Raw genomic sequence first — 10,138 nt, forward strand, 5'->3', positions numbered from 1 at the left:
AAAAATATTCACATTCAACATTCCATACAGAAGTTAAGTCTCACAGAGCTTCTTCTGGTCAGAAAAATGCCCGTTAAGACAGAATGCCCATTTTTTTAACTTGCTGATTAAGGGCTGTTATATCAGAAATCAATGATACCACAATAATAGACTCAAAAACCTCAATAGATAAAAAAAAACTCATTCAGATGTAGGGCTGCACAATTAATAAAATTTCTAATTGCGATTACAGTTATGGATGCCACAATTATGTAATCGTTCAAAGTGGCAATTAATCATTCAAAGTCCACTTATGTTACTCTGTGTGCTCAAGATGCGTTTTTTTCCCCTTTTTTTTCTACATGTTATCTTAAGGGTTTTTCCATTGTTTTAGTTTTAGTATAACATTATAATACCATTCATATTTTTACTTTTTTTATCATTTAAAGAAGAAACCAATCCGTAGTATAGTTGACATTTGAGGCTTAATACTATAGAAAAGCACTAAAAGTTTTTGTTTATTTTCATATAGAAATACAGCATGCAGTTGCATCAAACGATGGTATAAACATTCAATGTAAATTGTGATAATCGTAAGTAATACTCACAATTACAATTTAAAAGGAATAATTGACAATTATTATTTTTGTTATAATCGTGCAGCCCTATTCAGATAATAGTGCAGCGGTCCATAAATAGCTGTACAGAAAACTCAGAAATGAATTGAAAATGTGTGTAGACTTCCCAAAAGTACTTAGCACTCATTATTTCACTGACAGAAAACTTAAGAGAAGAGTTTACTTGCAAGATTGGATGACATAATCGTCAAGACTCACCCAAACACGAAGAAGAGAAGTTTTGAAGACAATGCTGGTCTTTATTTCGTCATTAATTTAAATTTCTTTCAAGGAGAAATGAGTCTAGTATGGAGTATGAGTCTAGTAGGACAACATAAGAGGGTTGAGTTCAGTCTCAAGACTGAGACCAGAAGAGGGTCAAGTTTGAGTTAAGAGTGAGACCAGAAGAGGGTCGAGCTTGAGTTGAGACTGAGACCAGAAGAGGGTCAAGTTTGAGTTAAGAGTGAGACCAGAAGAGGGTCGAGTTTGAGTTAAGACCGAGACGGAGTTTTAGTTAAGACCGAGACCAGAAGAGGGTCGAGTTTGAGTTAAGACCGAGACCAGAAGAGGGTCGAGATTGAGTTAAGACAGAGACCAGAAGAGGTTCGAGTTTGAGTTAAGACCGAGACCAGAAGAGGGTCGAGTTTGAGTTAAGACCGAGACCAGAAAAAGTTTGACTTAAAATCAAGACAGAATCCACATGGCCTCGAGTCCATGACAGGGCCAACATGAAAACATGAAAAATATGATCTTGGTCTTGTCATTGATTTGGGAACTTGTGGACTTGTAGACTCAACCCATTTTTTGTGAATTCTGACTTTTTGGTATCTGTTCATTTATTACACAAAGTGACTTGCATTTCTTTCAAAGTAACTGATTTTTATCAGTTCTTGCATTCCCTGGGAATCAAACCCATGACCTTGGTATTGTTAGAGCTGTGCTCTACTGTTTGAGGCCTTTTCCTAACATAAAACCACTATATATTTGGAAGACTTACAGCACAGAAGTCATACGGACCACTTTTATGATTCTTTATGGTGTATTTTTGCAATTTTTGAAGCTCAAAATCTCTCTGTTCATTGTAATTGAGCATGGAAACATGCTTTGAAAAGTCTCCATTTGTGTTTTGTGTAAGAAAGAAAGTCATGAGGTTTATAAACACGAAACAAAGGGATTTTAACTTCTGTATAACATTAGAATCTCCTATATGAGTTGTATGTATATTCTTTTAATTTCCTCCTCTTTGTTTTTCTTCGCAGGTGCAGCTGCCCATGTCCACGCCGCCGGCACCAGCGTGTCGTACGCACTCTGAGAGTTCTGATGTCAGTTCTGAAGACGACAGTACGCTGGTCCTGTTGGCCCCCATCTCTCGTAGCCCCAGCATGTGTGCGAGTGTGTGTGTGTGTGTGTGTGTGTGAATACATACTGACTGTGCAAAAATGTACACTAATAAATATCATGACTGTTTGCCCTTTAAATATCAGGAGATGATAACATTTAAATCAGTCTCAGACTGACAGTATAAAGATTTTATCAGCACATCATTGCAAATATAAGAAAAAAAGGTCCTGATTTTGCATAGCTCACCCTTTATTCTCTTGCCATGTTTTCAACAGAACAGATAATCTGTAAACGGGCAGAACTATTATTTTACTGTCCTCGCTTGTCCTCTTTAATTATTTAATATTTGGCTAGAGAGCAAAGAACACCGAGTTTGTTTATAATCATTGGATTGTCTACTTAGATTGTCTTTTTAAAAATCAATTCAGAATCAAATGTTTTCCTGTAGTTTGATTTCATCATGAACTGTGAAGTACGGAAATGTGTCAAAAGGAACAAGGTGGACACGATGCTACCACAAAAAAAAAAGAGAAACCCAATTGTCACCATTTATTGAGTCCTGTGGAGTAACTCACAAAGTCAGTTTTTTTAATAATAATTGTCAGTTTCTTGGGGGACCTTAAAAATGTTTCTAATCAGGATCATTATCATGCTTATAGGTTTAGATGAGAGAGAGTTTGAGCAAAGATGATGTTACTGACTTTTCAATGGGATTTTTCTCTCAACACTCCTAATAATCCATTGGTCTGTTATGAGCTCTGAGCTCTTAGTCAGAGTTTGGAATGAGTCTTTGAAAACTCTTCCAGACCTGGAGGCGACTAGACATATTGTGAAAGCAATGGTTTCGGAAGTTCAAAAGCCAGAACCAGAGAGCAAAGGTGTCTTGTAATATATTGTGAGGTGTTTGACTCATTCATAATTGACAGCAAACATTGTGCAAATGAAGTTCATTTTGAAAGCATCTCCCTCAGACAAAAACAGTCACCTGGCAGCAACGTGATCTTACATAAGAGTTATTTATCCTTACACTCCAAAACCTTGCCAGGTGCAAGTTTACGTCATTCATGTAAATAAATACACAGAAATAAAATCAATCATTGTTTTGTCTGGCAGAATGTCGCTTACATAAATATATTTCTTATATATAATGCTAGTTTAAATTAAAAAAATCAACAGTGAAATTCTGATAAAAAGACAATAAAAATAAACATTTACAAACAAATCACATAAAACTGTTTTATCTTGACATCAGAGATTAGGCTAATAAGATACCCACAGCTTATAAAAGAGGTCAGTGTTTGGAAAAGTAGTCTTCATGATTGGTTTAAACGCCAGAGCTTGTTTTGTTCGCAAACACTTGCAAATGAATGCTCACTATCAAGGAACGTTTTCACTCTTTGCATCATAATGTACCAATTTACAACACAAAAGGCAATAACAACAAGGTGTTGTAAGCACTGCTTCCTGATATCAAATACCGAAGACCAAACAGCCTTGTGACTAATTCTTCCATATCACTTTTTTTAATTATTACAAATTATTTACCATTTTAATTAATTGGAAGGAAGACACAGGAAGGTCTGAGACCACAATGAAAATTTGGTCATTAAATCAAAAGATTCTTAAATTCATTGTACATTTTCAATCCAACCTTTCACTCAGATTCTGACAAAAATGAGGAAAATGCCAAGAACAGCATTTTCGCAAGTGCTCTCAAACTTTTGGACCCCAGAGCACATCTGAGGTTATGGATCGACAAACTCAACGACCTCTGAGTTTCACTGTAGAGCCCATGTCCCCTGCACCTCCTGGCACTCTAAGAAATTACTGCCTACAGATTAGATGGGATAAAAGAGGCCCCATGCTGACTGAAAGTGTGTGACAGTACAACTGAAGCATTAAGTGAATGTGATAGATTATAATCACACTGACTGGTTATGCACAGAATACAAACACATATTTCGCATATTACCTAGAAACTTCATAATCTTCTGAAACACAATCAGATACACACCCCACATACAGTAATAAGTAGTGAGACAGGCTTAGCAGCTCTGCCCACAAGTTTTCATTTACACTCATTTAATACGCTGCAATACAACAATTAATGCTTTGTTCAGCCGAGTCCAAAGTGCAACTCCAAGACAGACATTCCTGATGTAGGTTATACATTGTTAAAGGAGGACAAAGCAAAACTGCATTACATAATCATCTTACATCATCTCAAGTTCACACATTTGGAAAAACACATTGACATGATGCACAATGCACATACATATCGTTCTGCAGTGAACATTAGGCCTAAGCTAGGAGCAGCTAGGGGGAAAAACATATAGGCTAACCCATATTTTATACTTTAAGGAAACTATGGTGTAGAAATTCAGATTTAAAACAAACCTATAGAGTTCGCTGGAGCAAAAAAAAAAGTGTGACAACTAGCACTCTATGTATTGTTTTAAACTGGGTTTTTTATTTGTCAATTTGTCTTGGTTTTATTTCTAAACATGTAAACATAGAACGTACACAAAGCAGGGCCTTCTTCGTCTGCTCACGTAACGCCGGCGCCGCTTCTGATTGGCTGACGCGACGGACGGGGGCGTGGCCGAGTGAAGTGGGATATCGTGGGAGGGATATAAACTAGAAGCCCGGCTGCTCGCGCTAATATCATTTGAGGTCAAGTCTACACACAGGGCGTCCGCGACAGAGCATCACCACAAACATCTGTAAGCAGAGAGAGAAGCGGACACTTAACGCGCTACAGCCAGCGAGAGAAGCACGCAGATTTAGACAAGCGCAACGGCCAATCCAACATGAACGGGCAGATAAACGGTTTCCATAACTCCCTGATCGATGAAGACTGCTTTTTGTTCACGTCTGAGTCTGTCGGTGAAGGACACCCTGGTATGTAACTTATCGTATTCATATTATGTTCTGAATAAGATTTTAGCGTCACAAGATCGCGCAGAAGGTAAACAATCGGAAACGCGATTCCACAGCTAGCACGTGCTAATAATGCTAATACATATTTCACACTTCTATACACAAAACATTTGCAATTATAACATTTTATTATTCCGACATTATGTCAAGGGCGGGTAAAATGCGTTATGGTTTAATGTACGCTGACTTTAGTAAAGTGGGGTGTGTTTGTCTGCTCGGCCTCGCGCGGCGGAGGCACCGGACTTGAGGCCCAAAGCTAATCTCGCGAATGTAGGCCGTGAACGCTTTAAGGGCTTATTCATATTTTATTTTCGTTTTTATATAGCGTAATTAATTAATAGAATTTATGTCCGCTATATACTGGCTCCTAATAATTAGGCCTATTTTTATTTGAAGGTGGCCATGTTATCGGCGGCCTCGCGGAACATCCGTTCATCAGTGTTGAGCCGAGTCCGTGGGTTTCCCGCGTAATTACGCGCTACTTTAACACTGTACAACTGGGTTGTTTTTCGTGTCCGCGGGTTGAAGCGACCCAAAATAACGTAATGTTTAGCCCTTGGAATGCGCATTTTTACTCGGGACCCCCTCGAAACGCGATTGGGCTAGTTTTGAGTTATGATTGGACGGGTTTTGTTGCGGAGACCTGGCAACCCTGGTTCGTGTGCATTGCGGACTCGCTGCGCGTGTTGTTGTTCTGCCGGGTTGCGTGTTTCACACGTCAAGACGAGCCTCTAACTTATTCCAGCCCAAGAGTTATAAATAACTCTTCTCTTCATAATCCTCGTTCATTGGTCTGAGATCCGCGAGTATTAATGCCTGCGCGTGTCTGCACGAGTGCGTCGCCGCGTGTTCGTCAAACCGTAACTGTTAATTGTCCGGGGTTTTTAATTTTTTTGGTCGTCCATGTGCTTTGACAGCCCTGCACGTGGTGTAGCTAAACTTTCATTCTCGCTCAAGTAGCCGCGACTATTGCGTCAGCGCAGCTTTTAGGCCCAAAATATACAATACTTGAAAGCAAACGCCTGTAGCATCGCTTTCCAGAAGTTTAGGGGCGTTCACACCGCGCGCGTTATTTAGTGCAGTCACCACAAACATCTGTAAGCAGAGAGAGAAGCGGACACTTAACGCGCTACAGCCTGCGAGAGAAGCACGCAGATTTAGACAAGCGCAACGGCCAATCCAACATGAACGGGCAGATAAACGGTTTCCATAACTCCCTGATCGATGAAGACTGCTTTTTGTTCACGTCTGAGTCTGTCGGTGAAGGACACCCTGGTATGTATCGTATTCATATTATGTTCTGAATAAGATTTTAGCGTCACAAGATGCAGACAGGGCGTGATGTGGTATTTGCAGGAATATGTTTGCTTCACACACCTACATATTCACCTAGAAGTTAGTTATGTATCTGATTCAGTATGCACTTAAGTATGTAGTTTCAGATGTAAAGCATAGTTTTCTTTCCCGAACCTATGGTGCGTTCATGTCATGTCAGATTTACTAAAATAGAGTGCATTAGTGCCTGTGCACTTTCAGCAGCCCTGGTTCTGGTAGTGCTTTTCCCTTAGGGATTTTCTAAACCTTCATATAAGAGTTATCAGCCGTAAAACCAACCATATACTAGTTGAATCATAACATGACACTTTGATTTGAAGCAATGTAAAACTACATATTTTATTCCAATATATTCGTGCGCATGTATATAAATGCGTACACGCATTAATATTTAAGTCATTTGAGAGCATATGGAAACTGACTTATTCGCAGTGCTACATGGGAGTGGGCGGGTGCTAAAGTGCTCTTGGCGCTGGTTATGATTCTCTGATTAGTGGAGGTTTCTGTGCAGAATCATGGGTGATGTAGTTTTTCACGAGGAGTTGAACTGTTAAACTCTTAGTTGAAATAACATGGGCTAATTGCTTCAAGAAACATGCCATCGATTAACAACCTTGTAGCTTACAGTAGGTCGGTCTATAAATTGACATTAAAATCGATTCTTATGTGGGAAAAGAAAAGAATATAATTTTTACTTCCGGAACCAATTGTTGGGCTACATTACGAGATGATGGCAAGTCAGGGCTCACGTTTTTGAGGTTGTAAGAAGCACTTGCATCCTTGAAGAATTCGTAATTGCGGTGCTTCTGACATAATGTGAAAGCACTGTTATTGGAAAAAGGACTTTTGATTGGGCCTCAGGTGTTTACAGGGGGAGGGGCTTTCTTGCAAACAGGTTTTCTCATCATATACAATGCATCTATAATCTAAATCTAATTAGCATATTAATGTGTTTTTGGGGCAACATGTAATGAGAGTGTAATATTGAGAGTAATAATTGACAAGATTTTCATAATATATAATGTTTCATTGAAATATATTTTCTTTCCCTATTCATTTGTTGTGGCTCCCAAAATGCGTAATAAACATGCTTTTAGTCCCGGTGTCCTCATATGAGGACATGTATGAAATCAACCTCCTGTTTCGTAACAAAGTTATATTTTTATGTAGTGACATGGTTGTTATTGAAGTGCTTTCAGAGTTTTGCAAAATGCCAGTTACTTGTTACCCAGTTGCCAGGGTTGTTGTAGTTGTCTAAAGCCATCAAATACATTTTTGTTACTTGAAATAAAATGTTAACCAAAATAAAGTAAAATATACAGAATCCTAAGCTCATTTCAGCCAGTTGACAAGGAAACATTTCTCGCATTTAGTTTAACTTATTGTACTTATCAAAAACTAAAAATAAAATGCATTAGACATTTACAATAATAATAAACTAATAAAAAAGAATTTTTTAAATTAAAATGTAAATCTAAAAATAAAAGCTAATTATAAAATATTAATGAAAAATATAGCGTCTCAGTGATATTAAACTAGTATAAAGTGGCTGGTGATGTGAAATTCCTGTGACTTGTTTTTTTTGTGTATACAAACACATGGGCAATGATGTAATAAACAAAAATGCATGTGTATTGTATTAATTGTTCACATTCCACACGCACATATATGTATACGTGTATGTGTTTTTACAAGAATAACTTTTTTTTTTGTTTGTGAATGTATTGTAAATATGTAATAACTTACTATACCCAAGGGCCATGATTTTATAAAAATGTAACAAAGGTTTTATGTTCTATCACACCCTTGTCACAGGGAAATTGCTAGCCTGCTATTTTAACATGTTTGAGGTATGCATTGCAAATTCAAAATCCAGTTATGGCCATCCCTGGAGGCAGTGTTGCCAGTTGTGATACTTTGAGAGTCTTGATTAACCAGAATTCTGTGCTCTGATTGGCTGATTAAATGATTACACCACTCTTTTCTCTGTTCCAGATAAGATTTGTGACCAGATCAGTGACGCTGTGTTGGACGCCCACCTCAAACAAGATCCTGATGCCAAAGTAGCATGTGGTGAGTGTCAAATTATGCTTTCCTGCACTCTTTTCTCAATGCTTGCAACGTGAATCTCCTTACTGTGTGCTCTAACCCCTATCAATCTGTCCTGGCAGAGACTGTTGCCAAGACTGGAATGATTTTACTGGCGGGTGAGATCACCTCTCGTGCTGTTGTGGACTATCAGAAGGTTGTCAGGGACACCATCAAGCACATTGGATACGATGACTCCTCCAAAGGTATAAATGTCAGGGGAAAAAGTGCTGCTATGCTATTCTTATTGCCATAATACTTTCAAAACATACAACACTGCACAATGTGTACTGGTTTATGACTTTGAATTGACTGCCAGTTGGATTTAGGGTGGAATTAATCAGCCTTTTATTGTACTTTTAGGGTTTGACTATAAGACCTGCAATGTGCTGGTGGCTCTTGAGCAGCAGTCCCCTGATATTGCTCAAGGGGTTTACCTTGACCGCAGTGAGGAAGATGTAGGAGCTGGAGACCAGGTAAGAACTAGATAACGACTTTGTTTGTTCGTTCATATGCCAAGATGTGAATTGCTCTATAAGGAGCATTGAGATCTTTACTGGATTGACTGAATACTTGGCTTCTTAGGGCTTGATGTTCGGTTATGCCACTGATGAGACTGAGGAGTGTATGCCTCTCACTATTGTCCTGGCCCACAAGCTTAACGCTAAAATGGCTGAACTACGGCGTGACGGCACCCTGTCTTGGCTGCGACCTGATTCCAAGACCCAGGTGAGACTAGACCAAAAAATGTTGTTAGAAGTCAATGGATTCAATACAATATAATTCAAAAGTTTGGGCTCCGTAAGAGAGAAACTTCTTTTAAATAAAGTTAATGCTTCTGTTCAGCGAGCATGCATTAAAATGTATCAAAAGTCAGAGTGAAGACAATGTTACAGAATATTTTAATTTCAAATAGGCTGTGAACTTTCTAAAAATGAGTGATTTCCACAAAAAGATTGATAATTGAAATGAGATGTTTGAGCAGGAAATTTAGGATATTAGAATGATTTCGGAAGGGTCATGTGACACTTTAGACTATTAATGATGCTGAAAATTCAGCTTTGATCACAGAAATAAATTGCATTTTAAAATGTTCTATTAGAAAACGTTTTTTTACATTGTAATATTTCATAATATTGCTGTTTATACTGTTTTTATGATCAAATAAATGCAGCCTTGGTGAGGATCAGAGACTTCTTTCAAAAACATTTAAATCTCAATTATTCCAAACCTTTGAATGGTACTTTATTACTACTGTAGGACTGAGATTGTAACAGTTTATCTCAACTTCTGTTACTACTTTCTCTAGGTGACTGTCCAGTACAGGCAGGACCGCGGGGCCATGATTCCGGTGCGTGTGCACACCATTGTAGTGTCTGTTCAGCATGATGAAGGAGTGTGTCTGGATGAGATGCGTGATGCTCTGAAGGAGAAGGTAGTGAAAGCTGTGGTTCCCAGCGTCTACCTGGATGATGACACCATCTATCACCTGCAGCCCAGTGGACGCTTTGTCATCGGAGGCCCACAGGTTTAAACTTTTAACAATTTCAGTGGGGAATGAATAGATTCTTAGTCCTTTATATTGTTTTTATTTGTTTCATATGTATATCTGATCAGTGTGATTTTGTGATTATTGTCAAAGTAATAGGTGTGGGAACTGAAGTGTACAGTATCTCTCAGAAGTGAGTACACCCCTCACATTTTTGTAAATATTTTATTATATATTTTCATGTGAAATTTCATGTGACAACAACACTGAAGAAATAACACTTTGCTACAATGTAAAGTAGTGGGTGTACAGCTTGTATACCATATCATCCTGTAGCCAAAGACTGGTT

General features: G+C 38.4%; 2 protein-coding genes across 3 annotated transcripts in view; both read left to right on the forward strand.

The window, feature by feature from the left end:
* The window catches only part of LOC107569389 (phosphatidylinositol 4,5-bisphosphate 5-phosphatase A-like), a 15,779-nt gene extending 12,067 nt beyond the window's left edge, over positions 1 to 3,712 (forward strand). The window contains exons 8-9 of the mRNA XM_016255466.1: positions 1,856 to 1,982; positions 3,600 to 3,712. Coding sequence (XP_016110952.1) covers positions 1,856 to 1,982; positions 3,600 to 3,712 — 240 coding nt within the window. The remainder of the gene's footprint in view (positions 1 to 1,855; positions 1,983 to 3,599) is intronic.
* Positions 3,713 to 4,539: 827 nt separating this feature from the next.
* The window catches only part of LOC107569395 (S-adenosylmethionine synthase-like), a 10,494-nt gene continuing 4,895 nt past the window's right edge, over positions 4,540 to 10,138 (forward strand). Inside the window, exons 1-7 of one of the 2 annotated variants that reach the window (XM_016255478.1) lie at positions 4,619 to 4,668; positions 5,977 to 6,152; positions 8,208 to 8,285; positions 8,384 to 8,506; positions 8,664 to 8,776; positions 8,886 to 9,029; positions 9,610 to 9,828. In XM_016255478.1, coding sequence (XP_016110964.1) covers positions 6,062 to 6,152; positions 8,208 to 8,285; positions 8,384 to 8,506; positions 8,664 to 8,776; positions 8,886 to 9,029; positions 9,610 to 9,828 — 768 coding nt within the window. In that variant the 5' untranslated portion in view covers positions 4,619 to 4,668; positions 5,977 to 6,061. Of the gene's footprint in view, positions 4,839 to 5,976; positions 6,153 to 8,207; positions 8,286 to 8,383; positions 8,507 to 8,663; positions 8,777 to 8,885; positions 9,030 to 9,609; positions 9,829 to 10,138 lie in introns of both variants that reach the window. The other variant, XM_016255477.1, reaches the window with a different exon arrangement.

This window comes from Sinocyclocheilus grahami, unplaced genomic scaffold (assembly GCF_001515645.1).
Source record: "Sinocyclocheilus grahami isolate Dianchi unplaced genomic scaffold, SAMN03320097.WGS_v1.1 scaffold1342.1, whole genome shotgun sequence".
In the NCBI taxonomy this organism is placed as follows: Eukaryota; Metazoa; Chordata; class Actinopteri; order Cypriniformes; family Cyprinidae; genus Sinocyclocheilus; species Sinocyclocheilus grahami.